This window comes from Anopheles marshallii, chromosome X (genome assembly GCF_943734725.1).
Source record: "Anopheles marshallii chromosome X, idAnoMarsDA_429_01, whole genome shotgun sequence".
In the NCBI taxonomy this organism is placed as follows: domain Eukaryota; kingdom Metazoa; phylum Arthropoda; class Insecta; order Diptera; family Culicidae; genus Anopheles; species Anopheles marshallii.
In genome coordinates, this window is record NC_071325.1 from 3102845 (window position 1) to 3122880 (window position 20036).

At 43.8% G+C, this 20036-nt stretch overlaps 1 protein-coding gene across 1 annotated transcript in view; it reads right to left on the reverse strand.

Moving 5' to 3' along the window:
• LOC128712611 (uncharacterized) overlaps positions 1-20036 on the reverse strand; it is an 81862-nt gene that overhangs the window by 15400 nt on the left and 46426 nt on the right. The window contains exons 2-17 of the mRNA XM_053807504.1: positions 19386-19436; positions 18702-18967; positions 15972-16034; positions 14975-15054; positions 14744-14813; positions 14486-14632; positions 13863-14159; positions 13616-13788; positions 13366-13535; positions 13116-13279; positions 12725-13040; positions 12442-12613; positions 12060-12179; positions 11792-11969; positions 11376-11526; positions 1208-1346 (exon numbers count right to left, since the gene is read on the reverse strand). Coding sequence (XP_053663479.1) covers positions 1208-1346; positions 11376-11526; positions 11792-11969; positions 12060-12179; positions 12442-12613; positions 12725-13040; positions 13116-13279; positions 13366-13535; positions 13616-13788; positions 13863-14159; positions 14486-14632; positions 14744-14813; positions 14975-15054; positions 15972-16034; positions 18702-18967; positions 19386-19436 — 2557 coding nt within the window. The remainder of the gene's footprint in view (positions 1-1207; positions 1347-11375; positions 11527-11791; positions 11970-12059; positions 12180-12441; positions 12614-12724; positions 13041-13115; positions 13280-13365; positions 13536-13615; positions 13789-13862; positions 14160-14485; positions 14633-14743; positions 14814-14974; positions 15055-15971; positions 16035-18701; positions 18968-19385; positions 19437-20036) is intronic.

Consider the following 20036-nt stretch of genomic DNA (forward strand, 5'->3'; position numbering starts at 1 on the left):
TGTTCGAAACAAATTCAGCATTGTTTTGGGGTGCAGAGATAGTTTAGCGAACATCATTGCAACGAGTGTGATCAAACCAAGTGAAGGAAACAGTATAAATGCAAAGTTTAGTACAAAGTTGCGTCGTAAATACAGTAAGGTTCAAATCATATCTGTCAGTATGAAACAAAAATCAAATCGTGCCGGGTCGCTTCGCACGGTGGGAGAGATGTGTTCTTGCCAAAAAAAAAAAAAAACAAAAAACCGTATCACATTGCTGTGATATCCGTCCAGCTTTTGTGTTTTAGGTGGGTAGTTGGGAATGATGGTTCGAGCGCAAAAGGTACAAACACAGCGTGTGTAGTGTAGCGAAAGCAGAAAGAAGCAAAGCGGGAGGTTGAGGATGATGGTCTTTTTTTGGTTGGTTGTTGCGTTTTAGTAATTTTAGATAAGTTTAGAAAGTAAAACGAAATTCACTAAAAGAGCTGTTGGCTCCGTATCATGCAAACTAGGGATACTTTTTGTAACTTTAATAGTTTTTTTCCGCACGGCTCGGTTGGTTATGAAGTAGCAGCTGTTAGCTTTGAGAGAACTTCTCTTGGCCACAGTACAGTCGGTAGAATTGTGTTTTATTATTATTATTATCGTTATTATTATTAGTATGTTGGTACAAGCTAATGAAAAAGAACAGGTTCAAGAGTGGTAATGCGTTTTTTTTTTGGTATGAGTGATTGAGAAGAGAGAGAGAAAGATTGTTTATATATGTTGGTTTTGTTGTTTGGAAGTTGGAGTAGTGTTTGTTTCTTGAGCAAGAGTTACAGTAGAGATAGTCAAGAAGAGTAGTGATGTGGTAGCCAGTATTAGTAGTAGTAGTAGTAGTAATAGTAATAGAAGTAGTAGTAATTTGAATGTGGCTAGAAGTTAAAGGTATTGAAATTGGAAACAGTTCTGATTCAAGTAGGAGGCAGAAGGCAAAGAGTAGATACTGATAGTGGTAAAGTAAGAGTTGGCAACAGTAGAGTGGAGTTAGTAGTTAGTAGTAGTATTTAGTAATAGTGTGTGTGTGTGTTTTTAAAATCTTGTTTTGGTAAATTTTGTAGAGAAGGTAGTAGTAGTAGTAGTAGTAGTAGTAGTAGCAGCAGTAGATTATACTAGTAGTAGTAGTAGCAATATTTGGTTTCGTGATAGAAATGAAAACGAATCAACAAAAACGGAAAAAGTCACTAACCTTAGGCACAAGGAGAAGTTATTATGTACTACAACTGACCTGTAGCACAAAGCCATCAGAGCAAACGTTATAAAAACACCCCCAACAACCGACATTAAAACACCGACTAGAAACACTGTGTTTGAGCCGTGGTAGTTGGCTGTTGGCAGTGCCGAAGATCCAGGTTTTATATACGTGTCAGGTGCGCGTTGTTTGGCGGTGGTCAGTAGAAATGGTTTTTTTTTTGTTATGGCGGCAGTATGGGCAGATGCCGTTGCCATCACCCACGCAGCGTTGCGTTGAACATTTTGTTTGGTTTTTGTTTGTTTTTATTCCCGTTGCGTATGTGTTTGTGTAGTAATGCGGAGTATTGAGTAGAGAAGTGTGTGTCGATGGAAAGTTTGTTTTTAGCGATCGCGACGCATCAGTATCATTCGGTAGTGAGGATCGTTACACACGCACAACGTATATACACAGGCGCACATGAATCGCGCACGCACACACATTTATGTATTGCGAATGACAGTAAGATAAGCGAGCGGTACGAACATACACACAAGCGAGTGTAGTGATTTGGAAGATGTAGCGCGTAGATGAGCACGTTTCGCATTTATATACATTACAGACAACGGTCAGGGACCCCACACAGGGCATACACGCGCACATTTGATCACGTTGAGATTTGTGTGATTTTGGTTCATTCCAAGGCGTTTGTCAAACGCCGCCATATCCGTGACAGGGTTTTTAGTGTAGGCGCGCCCAACAAATGACAGCCGTATAACAGTTGTACAGTTGTACAGATAATACATGCGTGTGTATGCGTGTGTGCGTGTGTACAATCATACAGGTATTTGTTTCGTTTTTCGTGTCGGTTTTGGTATTTGGTTTCATTTCGAGACAAAGAAAGAAAAGAAGAGAGAAGAGAACAGTTTTAGTAATGCTCATATCTAGTTTGTTGCTAATTTTTGGGTTTTTTTTGTTTTATTTTGGGGATATTCGTTTATTGTTCATATACTAAAGTAAGATAAAAACCAAAATCGAACAACTAAAGAATGGTAAGCAAATGGCGCTACGCAAACACCGCACTGTTGTTACATTTGGATGGGTCATAGTGTCGGGCAAAATGGTGTCACTTTACGATGTTCATTTACACTGCTGGGTTGAGTACTAACTAGGCGTGATTTGGTGTGTTTTCCTTTCGCTAGCGAGTAGTCTGTGAGTGTGAGTATTTAGCGAGATCGCAAGGAAGCCCTGAACGAACGATGAAGGTTGACAAAAGTAGAAGACGTTGCTACCGATCGAATTCTTTCGTGAATAGTACATACAATTCAGGTGTTTCGATTACTAATATGAGCAGTACATCAAGAAATATCTTCTAGCAATGGAAAGCGCTGCACGATAATTATGATTTTGAAGCTTCGGATGTGGTTTGGTGTAGACGCCGCTACAGCAAACAAAGCGTTGTCAAAATTGGAATGTCACAGAAAGACAACAAATAAATGAAGTATTAGTGACACTATTAGTATACGAAGATGGCTATAGTTGTGTTAGACTAGACAAGACAGATTAAAGCCATGTACAGTACAGCCTTGTACCAGATATGTTGCAGACTTCCAGTTCTGACTTTTGTGTGAATCATACCGTTTGGTAAAAATGACACAGGCCTCCTGGTAGGCTACTCAAAATGTACTTCGAGGACACTAAACGTTACGCGGATTCGTGGTTTTGCTTGCGAGAACACATTGTGTTGTTTTGCCGTTTCCGTTTATGACAATGGTAATCTTCAGTGTTGGGGATTTTTTGTTTTATTCTCCCAAAACCAAAACAAAGAGAAATAAATGTACGAGAGCAAACGAGTAAAACTTAACATATGCGTGCCTGTCTGTCTGCCGGAAAGGTTCTACTACTACCAGTGCACTACGGACTGCCCAACAACCGAACTGTTATACAGATGAGAGTAGAAGAGATAGAGAGAAATAGCACACGTAGTTACTCAAGATGTTATTCGATGACTACAAATGTACGCCCTAGGTTAGGCATAAACAAACCCAGCATCTTTAATATAATAACTACCGCGGCGCACGAGCACGGACACTGAAGGTGGATGGAAGCGGAGATGCAAGAATTATTGCCGATGATGTTTGCCGGCTTGATAAATATTTACCAAGCATCCCCCAGCTAGGTCTCATTGCGAATCTCAGATGTCAGATGCCTTAAGCAATTAAAGCACTTGCAAGAACTTGCCAATATCCAAGTTGGTTTGGTTTGCAAAATGATTCCGTCCCACGTACATACTCGGAACGAGCACCTGGGATGTTGTGATGTATCGCTCGTCACCGAGAAAAAAAAACGGCCTCGACTCTTGTAGCGTCTGATGTATCGCCCGGATCGGTCGTCGAGCAAAAGAATCAATCACGTATGGTGCTGCACTAGCTTTTAGCTGCCTTCCTTCTAATGACATTGATGTATATGCGAACACCGTCCGTCCGCCCAAGCGAACACTATCGGGCGAACCAATCGAACGTGTCTCCCCCCTGTGTTTTGGACATCAAGCAAACGGTTTTTCAAACCATACCGGCAGATTGTTCCCGACGTTTCAGAGTAACGCATAACAAAAAAAATATTTATATGGGGAAAAAAGGGTCAGCTACAAGCAAGCTGGTGACCTTTCTACCCCTCCATCACGGTACGGCGGTACGAATATTCAAACATCAAATAGACGGTTCCGACTACTCCCTGTCCAGTCGGTTGCTGTGCCTGGATGGTAAAAGCCCGGTACACGCCGGTGGGCATGACATTTTTTAAACTTTACCAGCACCGTACCATGATTGAAAGCTGGCTGTTGACATCACAGGATTTCGCTACCACTGTCAGTGTTGTGCAGTGCGCCAGGAACGTACATGAGCGTTGTTATCGGGCAAACATTATACTATCTGAAGGAAGAGACCCGAAACCTGATGTGTGAAGGGAAACAGAGTGCTTGTGCGTGCGAGAAAAATGAACGAGAGAGAGAGCGAGAGAGATAAGAGGGAAAAAAACTATTCGGCACCCGAGCGACCTCTAGCGGATTGCGTGCGACGCACCACGCACCAATGTTTTTGATGTGTTGTTCGCTATCGTAAATGAAGTAATTTTACCCTGGACTTGATGGAAATGGAAAGGTTTTTGGAGAGAGGTTTTTTTGCCCAGCTGGGACAACGTCCAACTACGTGGAGTATAAGTGACGGGTAACAAGGACAGGAAGTTACTGTTGAAGAGCAGCACGAAACACCTTTCACTGTACCACATGAGGGATAGCCGTGTAAACACACTGTATTTGATATATTTCCCCTATTCTACCATCTCTTCCAGTTTGACTTCCACAGCTATGGTAATGATAAACAAGACTCATTAAAAAAAAAAGATAATTGACGCCATCGAATCCTGGCGAAAGGTCAGTTCCAGGAACAGGAAATTAAATTTCAAAAATCCTACTGAAAGACAGATTTAATTTCACATCGCAAAATGGTAAATCCGCTACGTTGAGAGGAGGGATAGAGCGATAGACAAAGAGAGAGAGAGAGAGTTGAAAGGTCACACTTAAAAAAAGGACCCAGCTCCCCAGTCGATCTCCAGCATTCATCTCCCACTGCCCAACAGCTCGGACGGTGTATAATGGGTGGGGGTCCGGAGATGAAAGCAATCAGGCAAACATCATTTGCAACATATAGTTGATTATATTTTTTGCTCGATTTGCTATATTTTCCAGCTCGTTTGGTTCCAACAAACAACGAAACTCAGTAACGTGATACTTGCTTTTCTGGTAATTAGTTATTTTCTTTTCCAAGAGTTGATAAGACGTCCATGTCATGCGACTAGCACCAGACAATCCAAGGGCTAGTGTTCCAGTTGTAGTATATTTTCCCCTCTTTTTTTTTCTTCAGAATCGTCTAAAAAAATCCTCGACCATGCATTACAAACGGAGGATTTAAGTGAGACAACTAGCCAAATTAGTAGACACAGCCCGAGATCTTGGTGCTTCCACAGTGTAAATACTTTCACGGAAAAGTACGGAAAACTTAAGGTGAATAGAAGATTGTGCGCAGTAGTGTTTGGGAACAAATGTGGTGGATGTAAAAGGAGAAACAGAACGATATGCGTCAACGGATAAGAAGTTGGAACATATTCGGCATCCGCACAGTAAGAGTTGGTCTGGAAATGAGTAAATAAAACATGGCAAAACCGTGAGCTTATATAAGATAAACGTGTGCAGTGAGGTAGAAAACAGTAAGGAGGACGTGTCGTCATCGAGATATGCATAGAGATGCACGCGAGCACCACTTTTGACAAAGAATCGCATAGTATTCGTCACCGTAATAGTACATCGCATTGAGTAGATCACCGAGTATAGTAAAATGAACACAAAGTTGAAAATAAAATAACAAACACTACCAAAGAAAGCGTCTCATAAGTTTGCTGTATTAGCTGCTTCTGTTTCGAGAGAAATTCGGCTTCGGGTTTAGATAGTTTGTTGGTTTCGTTTTTGGTTGAGAGTTTTCTTTTGGAGTACATTTTTTACACAATTTTTGTTTTTTGTACATCATAATGACACGGAAATCAAACGCATCTTAAGGTAATGGAACAAACAGGGTGGAAAACGGAAACGGAAGGAGGAAGAGCGATAACAATGGTAGTGCAGAAGTGAGGATGAAGAGGCATCATCGTATACAACAGATATGAAATTACAAAACAGCAGAAAACAAACGCTTCGAACAACGGAAACGGTAGAGAGATAGAAGACAGTTATTAAAAACGAAGTGACATGGGTTTTGTATTGTTTTGTTTGTTATTACTTAAGATTTGATTTTTTTTTGTTTTTGTTGTTTGGTTTGCAACGTACTTCCAATGCATTAACAGTAGGCACAGATTGACAGAGTTACACGGCACACAACACATCAACACGTCATACGAAAGTAAACATATGCAAAATAAACGTAAATATCTATATACATATGTAGTATGTATATGCAATTACACTCGATACAAACAAGTAGTAAGAAAACGGTGAGAAAGATGTGGCGAATAGTGAGGTGTATATTTTTGTATGGATGGATGGATTTTTTTTAATTGAAGAAAAAGAAAACATAATAAAGAAATTTATAAGAAACATTAAAGAAATGAAAAAAGGTGAAACTAAGTATAAGTTTAAGAAAAAGATGAATTGGAATAAATAAAAATAATGGATCAAATAAGAGGATTAACAACTAAAAATAAAACAAAAAAAGGAATAAAATTAACAGGAAAATAACATAACTAAAGTCATTAAACAATATAGAGAGATATCATCAATAAAAAAAACTAAAAAAAACACGAAAGATAATAACAGACTAGCTAACAGGATATGTATGTGTGTGCGAACATTGAGACATTGACAGAAACGTTACTATTGCAGAGTGGCTAAAATACGGTTGGTACAGAGTAACAGATATGTGGACGGATATGGTTAAAGTAAAGAGTAAGAAGGAAACGAGCGAGAGAAATGATACAGTTAAAAGAAAGTAAACAGAAAGAGACAAAACTGTGTAGCTTGGTTGCCTCGCTGGACGGTTTGAATTACGCAAGCAGGTAAGAAAGCGTAATTGGGCAGTTGCAACAGAGTGAGATATAAAATATACCCAGCAGCACCATTGGCTTACACCCCAAGTACAAGCGTTGGGGTTTCGCTCTTGTCACGAATATTTTGACAGTTACGGGTTAGTATATGTATGGATGATTGATCGGGTTATACATTCTTCGTCAATCAAGCGTTGAGAATGACACAAAACTTCATCGAGCTAAGACCGTTTCTTCTCATTAGTAAACTGCTTATCATTTATTTGCTTAAACTCTACGATGTAAACAGCAATGGTTTCAAGTTGTACACATGACATCTAGAAGTGAATCCGACACTAGGCGGTGTCAGGCGTTCAAAAGCTACATTTATATTAGTCAACTTAACTGAGATGATCAACCAGACCCGGGGCTAAAAATTTCACTCGCAGGTGGTGAGTTTTCGTTTACCACGTTCGGTGACCATCGGCACAATAGCGTTCGCAACTACGTGTTTCGCATTACATTTTGCTCCATCGTGTCAATCCAATTCCTGTTCTTAAGCATTGGGTTTTAGGCCGCTATTCAGCTTATTAGCCGTACGCCTGCGTGCTTGCACCGCAGGCATTTCGGGAGTGGGTTTAGGGGCTCTGGAAGAGTATTGAAAAAAAAACGGAAAAAAACAAAGGAAAAATACAAGAAATAAAGAAGAAATCAAAACTACACACACACATAAAACAATGGGTTGAGCTTAACGGAACAAAACGGAGTCGAGAAAAACGATATGACTTTGTTGAGAATGAATGGTGAAACAGAGCGAAAACCCGACAAACATGATCGGGTAAAGTTCAGTATACGAGCAAAGAAGAAGAAGAAGATAATAACATAAAAAGAAAACAAGTTGCTAGAGATCTCGACAGCTGTCAAAAGTGACAGTGTCAGTTTGCATTCACATCACGTTCGCGACTGAATAAACTGCTTACAAATTCCAGCGCAAACCAATGCTTGGATTGTGTTTGTTTGTATGCGTAATTGAGAACAACAATAGTACAAAAAAAGTTGCATTGCAGTGCCTTCATTTATTTCCACAAATTTTGCGAATGAAATGTTAAAACGTTATGCTTTGTTTGCATTTAGCTGTTGTTAGCCAAAAACATCATTGTAGAGACAGCAGAATGGTAGTACACGCTACTAAGACACTACCACTGTGTACGGTGCAAACGTCATACACTAGCTGTCAAATTTCGGACAGTTCTGACAGGCAGTGAAGTTGATTGCACCGATACGATGCGAGCCGTGTTTCGCAGTCAACAGGACTAACATTCTGCTTACAGCCTTCAAAGTAAGACTCGTGCTTCGTGTCGTCGACTGAAGCGCCATAAAACGCAACCTGTTGACACATCCGTATCGTTTATAGGTGCTAGCAAAGAAGAAAACTAAACAAAAACAAACCCTCAAACGTAGCGTAAATGCATTCGCTTAACTGCACGCACACAAACACCATGGAGAAGAAGTTGTTGAAGAGTGGTTTAAGTTGCTTTGTGGAGGAGAAACAAGGTTCTGTGTGTTTGTTTGTTTGTTTTTTTCTTTGTTTGATTGAATTTTGGTTTTAAGGGGACAAGCACAGTTACAAAAGGAAGTTTTGAATGAGTGTGAATTTTGACACAGAGACAAGTATATTTGGTTCATTTTACCTGTAGCAAACAGCCATTAACGCGAAACAAAGGAAGACACATTTGACGATTACCACTAACATGATTACCATCGCCAGGGTGCTCACTTTACCCTGGTCGTGATCTACGCGGGCCCAACCATCGTTTTGTTTTTGGATTTTATCGTTTCAATACCATCGTTGTTTGGTTTATGTTTGGTTGCGTGTGTGGGATATTTTTTTTTGTTTCGTTTTGTTTTTTGCACCATCAAATCCAAATCCAATTTCAAGTCGACCACCACCAATTTCAGTGATGCGATACAGTTGTTTGTTTTCATGGTTGGTTTTTGAATTGGATGTTAGGTTAGGTTGGTTTTTTGTTCGTATTTGGTTTCAGTTTGACGTATTGGCGCATATCGGGTGCAGCGAAGGAGTTATTGGAGAGTTCGCCGGACCAAAAGATATGGTTTGTTTTTTTTTTTTTAGGGGAGGAAGGGAAGGTCCGGTGCACGTGCGACGATTGGACGTGCGGTGGTGGTGCGTGTGCGGTATGGTGAAGCGAACAGACATAATGGATGGTGCGCGTTTTGCGATTGCAGCATCCAGATTCCGTTCCGGTTGCCGAACGACGGTAGAAGGGTTTGTTTTTTTTTTTGTATTTACGAAACAAAACGGCCAATTCTCCCATACGCGGTGTGTGTGACGTCGGTTGTTTCGCACGTTGATACAATGGTGGGCCGAGCGCACGAGCACAGGTGTATTCGATTTCGGTTATTTTGCGTGCATTTGCCCAGGCGACGCGTTTCGGCAGAACGTTGTTTGAGGGTATTGGAGGGCGTATGGCAAAGGTTGGGTTGGTTTGGTGTTGGTTTCGAATTTTGTGTATTGCATTGATCGATGTGAGGATTTTTTGTTTGCCGGGTCGCCCGTTATGTTCGCAACGAGCGTTGGGATTTTGTTGTTGTTGTTGTTGGATGGTTTGTTTTGATTTGGTGATTTGTAATTGTAATGGTTTATTTTCATTTGTTTTTTTTTTTTTTGAATATTTGTGAGCAGGGATTCGCAGTGGTATTTGTGCGTTGAAATTGTCGGTAGGCAGAGAAGAAAGAAACAAGGAGAGAAACAATTTATAGCGGGTAGAGATACATAAGAAACACGGGTTTGTGTATTGATCTGTTCGAGCTGTGGCTGTTGCTTTTGCGAACGGACAGATGCGGCTGGTTTTCAGGGGGCCTGTCAGATATGCCGTATTTTACGTACGTCCATGTGCCCATACGTCGGACACGGTGTGTGTTGCGCGCGGTGAAAGAGCTACCGTTAGTGGGCATGACCCCATCCTTTACTTAGTGCCAGTGTGCAAAACTGCACCGAACCAGACGGATGCTTTTGAGTGCTTTCCCGACACGCACACACACACAGCCTGGTGCGTAAGTGCGAACCGTTGACGAATGCCAGACGAAACAAAGCGAGCTCAATACCGAGATCAATGTACTTGGCTTGTCAAATTGAAGCGTAACATGAGACACAACGTTAAGGTGATGGTGTGTTTGTGTGGGTGTATTTCTGTATCCTACTAGGGCAAGAACAAGTTGACGATTACCATTGTCATAATTTGTTACCGGTTAAACTTTTTTGTGCAGAGTATGTGTGTGTTTTTTTTTTTTGCTTTAGACGAGCTTGAGCTGTGAGAGCTTTGCTGCCGCCTGTTTAGTTTCTGCTTGCCTATCCCCCACCCCGCTTCCACTATGCTATTCCGTTCTAAGCCCCACTGTACACTTACTACGAACCAGCCCGAGAAATTGGTCTGCAGCGGGTTTTTTTTTCGTCTAACGCAAATCTCAAGCATGAACACGAGTCGTGGTCAGCAATGGTCAAGTGTGAAGCTAGTGTTTGGTACCACCAACAAGCACTGAACACACCACCATAAACCAGATCTGCCCGATCGGGGCAACCGAAAACAAAACAGGCGCCGAAAAGAAGGGGTGTCGCTTTGGTTTATTTTTCGTGGGGAAAAAGGGAAGAATATTCTACACTCTACGCTACGGCCGAACTCTTCCCTTGCTGAAAACGCTAAGGCGATGGACAGGGCTAGCACTAATCCAACAATAGGACAATCCTGAGGAAGCGAGTGATGCTGTTGAGGGAGTTTTTTTTCCGAGGGTGAGTTGGAAGCAGAGAAGTGGCGGATGAGCGGAAAATTGTTCATCCTAATTGGCAGAGAGTTGCGCAAACACACACACACACATTCACCCACACACATGTAAGCTCACGCCAGACAATTATTTCTCTGTTTGGTGCTACGACAAGATGGCGTTTCCTTGGATCACAACCATCACCGCATCCCCATCTTCTCTGGCTTCCATCTCACACCCCGCCCGTTTTGAGATGCGCATCACAAAAGGATGTAATGCGTTGTAAGAGCCACGGGTAACGGGTACAGTATCTGGGTGGAAGGGGAGTTTTGCCAAACGTTAGACAGCGGCAGAGTGGTGAAAGGCGCGGTGGGGTGGATATTCGGGAATTAGGACCAGGCGGCATTACGGTACTGGTACGCCACCCATTGCATTGGCCAGACTTTCCTGAGCGCTGCCGTTACTCGTCTACCTATTGGTGAACATGGCGAACATGGGATGGTGATGTTGGTGTGACGCTCCTCTGTAACGCTGTCTCTAACAGTGGGTAGCATTGTACTGTACGCGGTAGTAAATGTGCATCGCAACGTACGATGTAGTCTGTATCCTGTTTGCCTTTTCTACTGCCTAATCGATAACACCTAAGCGAAATCCTCGTGAACGTATGCACAATATATACCGTTGTATCGTAACTAAAGCATCAAAATGTCAAAAACGAAAGCCATCGGACAAAACTGAAACTGATCAAGTAGTAACACTACTGATTGGTTTTTTTTTTTTTGGTTTGTTTGTTGGGTTTGGTGGCAAAAGCGCTAGCATGGGCAACGAATGGACTTACCGTAACGAGTCGTTTTCTTCTCCATGATGATAGTTTCCTGCGTGGTGGACGTGACCGGCGATGAGTACGTGGTAGTGATATGCGCCTGTATTGAGCAATCCGGACCTGTCCAGCCAAACTTGCAGAAGCACTTATTGTTGTTGGTACAGTCCTGTTTGTATAGGGGGCGAGGAGGGGTGGAAGGCAGGATTAGGGCGTTACGTTACAGTACGCACAGCTAAGGGAAGCGGCGGGAAGGTATGCAGATATGTGTCGTCTTTATCTTGCGGTATTGCGACACGAACAAAATATCCCGAGCGCTGGGTATTTTGTGTGCCGTTACCGATACCGACCGGCAGGCAGCTAAGTGATCGGGCACATAAATACAGCCAAACGGCACAAGAAAGGCACATTAACGGACGGTTCTACTGACTTACCCCGTTGCCGGAGCATTCGAGATTGTTGTGGTTTGTCGGACACTTGGTTTGATCGATGTATGGAAAGATGCTGACACAAGTCTGATTGACACAGATCAGATTATCGCCGCACGGTGTACCGTCGCGCACCAGCCCGAACGGTGGCGTGTTGGAGTTGGTGGACGTCCCAGTGATTGACCTGCAGAGGACACGGAGTATGTCAAGGTAGCAGTCAGTGCACACCGCAGCTTATGCTAACCGCAACCCGTCACACATTCGCATTACTCACTTGCATTCGTACTCCGTGCCACGTATGGAGATGATTGCCCGCGAGTACAGATGCTCACTGCAGTCCTCCACTGGCGTGCGGTCACCATCTTTACACTGCAGTGAACCGCACTGGATATTCCTAAAGAAGGGCGAGATGGATATCGTTGCAGTATATAACCTTTTTTCATGGTGAGATACTAGTGTGCAGTAGTGATGAAACTCCACTCCGACTTCGAAGTCGAAACCCTGGATTCGACCGGAGTAGACTCTGAATTTGACTCTGCAAAGACTCTGCAGAGAGTCTCTAAGTAGTTTTTGGTCCGGAGTTAAGATCAAAATTATCTGACTCCGGAAGAAAAAACCGAATTGTACCCAACACTACAGCCCACTATTCTACTTACTCAGGCTCGCATTTGATGTAGTTGCCATTGCTGTCTTTGCCGCAATGGCCGTTGATGGAGCCCTTCGAGTTGAACTGTTCGTAGCATACGCGATCGGCACCGGTACCGCTGTAGCCCCAGATTCGTTCGCACTGGGCAGCCTGGGTTGGGCATACACCGTTGAAGCAGTAACCTGAAACAGTGACAGATCGCATTATAGCAGTTGTCGGATGTGTCGGATATATGTATGTAGAACTTGTCGGATGTGTCGGACATGTCGGAAATCGTGACAATAACAACCCACCTGTCGAAAAGCCGGTCGAGTTCATACCGCACGGGTTACCATTCTTCTTATGTACATCGGGCGGGCACTGGCCGGACTCGCCGTTACAGTATTCGGGTAGATCGCACTCGTTGTGCGCATCGCGGCAGATGACGCCCGGGGGCTTTAGAATACATTTATCACAGCAGGGCCCAGTCGCACACTGGGACTCCTTTTTTAGCTTGCACGTGATACCGTCACAGCACGGATCCGTCTTGTCGCAGTCGAGCGCACTGCCACAGTCGCACTCCTCATCATCCTCAACGATCCCGTTGCCACAGTTCTTGCGGAGCTCCACCTGATGGGCGGGAGTGTCGTTAGCACCGGAATAGTTCTATACCTCAAACCTCTACCTCACCACACGCATACATACCTCGTTCGGTTTGTTCAGCAAACAGAGACCATGTCCAATGCGCAGGGCATCGATGTAATCCAGCCGGCTACATTCGGAGAACTTGTACGGCTGGACGTTCTCCAGACCGACAATCGATTGCGACATAATGCAACCGTGCCAGTCCCGACAGATGCACTCGTCACCTACAGAGCGACACAAAAAAAAAATATACAAACAATCAGTACCGCTGTCGCGTACAGCAAGGTAGGAGGACAATCCGTGCACTTACGATTATCGTCGTGACCCATGCCAATGTTATGTCCTATCATGTGTGCCATCGTTCCGGCGAGCAGATGCGGCTCATAAGGATTCATGTCTACGCTAATGCCAACAGCTTTCGGCGTACACACGGTTTCCGGTACGGACATGCCAACCTCACCGCCAGCAAATGTTTCGCCGCTGGATGTGCAAGCGGAGAGAAAGAGCGAGATGTTACACAGACCTTCATCCCACAAGACACGGACACAAGCAATACTTACGTCAGCAGTTGGGTCGTATCTTTATCTATTTTATACAAATTCCTAGATGTATAGTCGTTAAAATTGGATATTGCTTTGCTAATATCTTTGCCTCCGTCGATCTGGGCCTGATTCTGGCCCTGCCATGTTTCGATATATACAACGGACACGCGTGTGTTCAGCGTTCGAAAGTACTGGGAGGGGGGAAAGAAAGAGTTAGCAAGCTTGCGTGTGCGAAGGGCCCGTGGACAGGCAGCGCGCAACCTACCAGATCGGCAATGTTGGCCACCTGTATGGCGTCGTGGACCACCTCCGTGCGGGTGCTGCCGTTGCGCTTCTGGAACATCGCTTTGTCGATAATGAGGGCCGTTTCGATGTACTTGGTGGTTTCGCGCACATCCCGCCTGTACCGGCCAGCACCGTTGCGATCGATCAGCTCCACCAGCCCGGCATGATGGCTGCTGCCGCGGCGTATCGAGCGCGTCCTCCACTCGAGGTTGCCGGAATTCGCACAGCCTTTATTTGATTTTGTACGTGCTTCAAATATAACATGTGGATGTTTCTGCTGAAACGAACGGGGAATGGTTTTCTTTAGTAGTTGTTCACCACAACACGCTAGCGGTTGGGACACGGGAGATAGATCTGTCACAAAGGGTCACCGGTGCGCTGGAGGAGTCTTCTGGGCGTTGGGAATTCTACCCATCTCAAGAAACGAATGGTTGGAGGAGTTAAAAAAAAGCGAACAAGACACATGCGTGTTGACGTTGGACGCAGTTGGACCGCGGCCAAGATCTTGAAACAACACCGACAAGACTCCTTAACGCACCGGCGAACCGTAGTGTCAGCAAACCTTCCAGGCATAGACGGAAAGAAGATGGAAGAATAACATACCGATAAATCACCTCCGTAAAATGGATGAATAACAAACGTTTCATTACCGACGTGTATCACACCGCTGACACCGTTGCAGGTGTGGAAGGCTGCACTAGCTCCCGGATAGTCTTTAACCGTGCCGTGGTAGTAGCAGTGTTCAATTTCCTGTTGAAATCGGTGAGGCAGAACCAGACAAGCGGGCAGAAGAAATGCGAAATTTAATTTGGCAAACAGCTAGAACCGGTTCCGGGGAGTTATTGTGGAGTGTCTACTTACTCGATGTGAATCCTGAGCGAACCCGCTAGGTAGGTAGTGCTTCTGTACAATGTTGGGAGCTAGTAATTGTCTGCAAGTAGAGAACAAAGGCGAACCGACCGTGGTAACGAGTCGTAAGCATTAGAGGGCAGCATCTCCGGGCCGTTCGGCGGAAGCGTTACGGGTGACAGTTGAAGCGAGCGCAGGTCACGCCAGCGCCTACAACTGCACCGCACCAGCGGTAATACTCACGTATTTAATTCCAAATCTAATCGAAATTTATGGTTAAAAGCTTTTATCAAAAGTGATGTTCGATGAAAATGCTTCCCAGTCTGCAAACGAGAGTGAAATGGAAATGCGAGAAAGATGAAGGTTCATTAGTGCTACCGGTTAATTACAGCGCAGCAAAAGGGGCGTTAATCTAACCGATGTCTACCGATCGGTACCGCAAACACCGACAAAAGGGTTCGTTTTGGAGCGTTACTTTTGGTTTTTTTTTGTGCTTTTGCTCAGATCACGGTGTCCCTGGCGAAGATGTAGCCGAAGACACATGTCCTTGAAGAAACCGCCCGCCCTAGTGGGATGCAGGCAGTCGTTTTTCCCAATAAATACGTTCATTTCCGTTACCGGGGCCACCGGGTGGCCCCGAAACAAACAAGTCGGCTGCAACCACGGGTAAAATCCTGGTTCGTCGAATGGCGAACACTGTTTCGAAAGCAATTGTCCGGATGAGCGGAAACGGATGACTATGATTTCCGCTGACGAATAAGCGAACCCGAAGCGGTAAGGAGGAGGAGGAGAAGGAGTGAGGAAGGGAGGAGGGGGGGGGGGGGGAAACGTGTGCTAACAAGCATCCGGCTGACGCGATGAAGATGCAAATCTCGTGATTGTGTTTCTTTCTGCTGCTCCCCATCCACGTTACATCTCGAGGGCCTACCTAACCCCTCGCTCCCCACCCCCAAAGACACCCTCCCCCGGGCCTGGAATTGGGTCTCGATGGCAAGAACCCGCCTGTTCCTCGATCCCAGCGCTAAACGATGATGAGCACGCGAAAACCAGCATCTCATTTTTCATCACTTGATTGTTTCCTTCCATTAAGCTCCCTAATGAATGTTTGAGATTTTTAATCGACCCTTCCAACCCCGTATCGTGCGGGACCGGGAGGGGGTGTGGTTTTTTTTTGCGGTACATTTTCGAACAGTTTTCGCTGCTATATATTAGACGGAAAATGGTGATGAAAAACACTTACCCTCGAGCGACCACGGCCGCCACCGCTTCCCGAGTAGCTACCGTCGTAGCCACGCTGTGGAAACTGCGATATCCCCCGCGGCAGTTGTGAAACGCAGCGTCGCAAGAGAGAACGAGAGAACGGAGAGAAGGAAAACGAATTGCATTAAACGTAAAATAAAGAGCGCAATGGCACTTAGCAAAATGGGGTTTTAGTGTCGTGCAGCTGAAATAAGAGCTATAAGACTAAGGCTTCTTTACAAGGGGCGGGAAATTTGCTAAACAATGGTACACCTGTATGAAGTACAGTTCACAAATCTACCTATTATACGTTGCAAAGTTCATGTACGAAATAGGTTTAAGAAAGCAATTCTGTACTGGGTTTTTTCCCCCTTTCCGATGTAACCTTGCTTTGCTGTGCGCCATTCAAAAGATTGCGCCTAAAAGTATGTAATTCACGTGACGGTATAAACCTATTAAAAGGTGCAGTAAGCACTGCTAGTATCAAACAGAAATGTTTCGAGTTTCTTTTAATGATTTTAACCGCAGTGTCAAAGTCCGAATTGAACCCTTCATCGCTACGATACACTCCCTGGTATCCCATACATAAATGCGCCTAAAAGTATGCAATTCGCGTGATGTTATTATCATTTTAAACGGTGTGCTCCCGGTGATCCCGTACGTTTTGTATGGGTTGCACCAATTTTTCGTCTTAAAACTTTGATAACTTTGGTTGAACGACTAAGTGGGAGATTCAATTTTCAATTTGAGAACACAAAAGTGGACGAAATCGTGACGAAAGTAGAGGTTTAAAAATACAGTAAGTACAATTTAGTTCTGTTTTTTTTGAGTGTGTTTTTAATATGGGTTAACAATTGTGAGTTCTAGACATAGTTTCCTGTCATTTTACGTATTCTTCTAATCCAAAACAGAAATTGCAAAAGTTGCAAAAGTTTTAGTGCGTTAGATTACTTGTTAATATTTAATTTTCCACATAATTCAGACTTATGTCAACGATTTTATTTTTAATGTAATAGTACTCCTTATGGTCCAAAGTTGACGTTAAAGGAATCACGCTGCCACTGGTGTAGCGGCAGAAGGAGTTGCCAAATGCAGTCCCTCTATTTTCTTGAATTTGTCCAGAAAAATAAGCAAATGTAATCCATTTTAGTCTTACATTTATAGGCACCTTTAAAAAATGTCCCAAAAAATCACCTTTCTTAGGGCACCAGAGCGTGTTACCTCCCAAAACCAGATTCTGGTTTTTTTCTCTCAATTGGAAGTTTGGCGAACACGAAATGGTCCTTTTGGACGATATTTGTCTAACGTCAGCCGTAACGGCTTATGCGAGAACGCACCCTCCAAACCAGGCGGGTGAGGTGATTCTAAATGTATTTGCTCAAAGGATTGTGGCAAAGATGGCGCTACAAGTGCCGTAATAAGATAAATGGAGATGAGGGAGGACGTTCTGCGAGCTCAAACAGCACTCGAGTGACGCGTTTCTTTTTAATGCGCACTCGGAAGATGCTCCGAGTAAAATATCTTTCAACAAACCCATTTTAAACACACTCGGTACTGCTCAAGCTGTTTGTTTTGCCTTTAACGCACACCATAAGGGCAACCGAAAACAGATTTCACGCGACTGTCCTTTGCATTCTATCATGCTTCTTTTGCGAATGGATGAGTTGAGAATGAGGTAAGAGCATGATGGTAAATGGGAGGGGAAATGTAACCTAAAATTATGATAAATGTTTATATAGATATATAAATACATAGTATAAATAATTTTCGAAAGCAACAACTGTATGCGAAATCGGTTGAAGAAGTACTTGGTATTGTGGTTGGAAAGTAATAGGTGTTGTAACGTGATTTTTTTAATTGCTGCTACAAGGTCTAACGAATAAGCAGAGTCTTGTAATACGAGTGTTTTCTCTTAAGCGCTTGGCACGAAAATCAAACGTGAGATGGTGCGTACACAGAATAACTTCCTCATTATAACTCGTCTAACTGTCAGAACTCTGAATGTCTGAAAGGACTTCTAACTGTCAGAATTCCAAAAACTGCTGAATGAGATATCCAAGTTACCGAGTTGAATTCTCTTGTTGAGCGAATAAAAATATCTGACTATCGTTGAGCAAAAGTCGTCTAACTGTCAGAACTCGGAATGTCCTAAAAGATTTTAAACTGTCAGAATACCAAAAACTAGTAAATGAGGTATCCAAGCTACAGATTAGAATTCTCTTGCTGAGCGAACAAAAATATCTGACTAACGTTGAACAAAGGTCGTCTAACGGTCAGAACTTCGAATTTCTGATAGTACTTCTAACTGTCAGAATTCCAAAAGCTGCCGAATGAGACATCCAAGCTACAGAGTTTAATTCTCTTGTTGATCGAACAAAAATACCTAACTAACGTTGAGCGAAGGTCGTCTAACTGTCAGAAATCAGTTTCAAAGGATTTCAAACTGCCCGAATTCCAATAAACGAATTCCAAGAATGAGCAAAACGTCAACATTGGCTATTACAAAACCGCATTACTCAATGAACCTTGCGCCGGAAGTACTTTTCAACCGTAGAACACATACATACAGACGGGCATGTGAAACGAAACAAAATCAAAACAATACACATGACCATGACCGGTACAAAAACGATGCGACTCAAAATCCAATATCAAACGAAACAACAACAGAAAAAGAAACAATAGAAAATATGTGAAATGGATGCATGTTATGATAGAAAGGAACACATACCGTTCCACCCGTCTCATCATCACCACCACCATACACAGCATAATTAGCTTCATAATAATAAGATTTACGTGTACGTGTCCGGTTCGTATCCGCCGGTTCGCGGAAGCGATAGCGTACCTTTGGCTGGTTAACTTCACGCGTGGAAATGCCCATCTTCTCATGATGGCGCAACTGTACGGGATAGATGATCTGGTAGTAACTGCTACCGATCTTATCCACCAGCTCCTGGTTTTGCTGGTGCTCCTTCAGCAGACGCTCCACCTCACCTGCAAGGGGAAAGCACGGTTGCGGCACGGTTACTAGATTATCGTGCAAGTGCGACGGGTGCGGCGTGTGTGACAGATGACCAGGGAAGTTCCATCTTCCGCGACAGCAATCTCATGAATACCAAGATTGTACGCGGGGAGGAAGCATATGGAACTGGGAAGGTGAAACTTTTCACTTCCACCCGGTAGTGAAACTTGTCATCGGGGTACATAGTGCTACGAAGCGACTACGAAGCACACACTCACACACGCACGCGCGCATACAGCAAACAAAACAAACGAACCGAGCGCGCAATGACAATGACAAGATGTGGCTGAGATGTCAAACTTTGTCCTTGTCTTGTTGCTTCTTGCAACCCGGAAGTTCGTCTGTTTCTGGCACGGGGCTAATGGTTTCAGGGGCTCATCAAAAACTTACCTACTGGGCTTTCTTCATTCCAGAACGAATCATCTAACGTGTAGTCGGCTTCTGGAAAGAGTTCATTAAGCAAAGTAACGGAGGGGGAAGTATCGATTAGACGGTATACAGATAATGGAACACGGAAACATCTGTAGTGGCGTGTAGAAAGCTGTGTAAACATTTGTTAGCACAGCTGCTGGTAGAGTTCTAGCCAACCCGTGCAGCTGTGGAAAGTTGTCCCAAGCAGGTCTGCTGAGTGTACAGGTTTGGCAGCGGGAGGTATTTGGAATAATAATAAAAGGTGTGTGTAAACGATGTAATCTAACAACTAGCTGGACGTCAAACTTTCAGAATTCCAAGATGTTCAAGATGTCAACAGGGGCTCTTACGAGACCTCGTCACTCAGCGGACCTTGGTCGAGATACTGAGGTAGAATGTCAGTTTTAATTAGTAGATAGCTGCATCATCCACCAGCACAACGTAAAACACAGTTTGAAGAATTCGTGAGGAGTTCCTGTGTCTTGGACATCGACCTCCACGAAGGTTACTACTCGCCAGCGTTATAAATAACCGAACACCAACACTCGGTCGGTGTTTGAACCCATTGCTCATAAACTCATCCGTGCAAAAGCAGAACCAGTCGGAACCGTGTCGCGTGTAAAAGGTGTG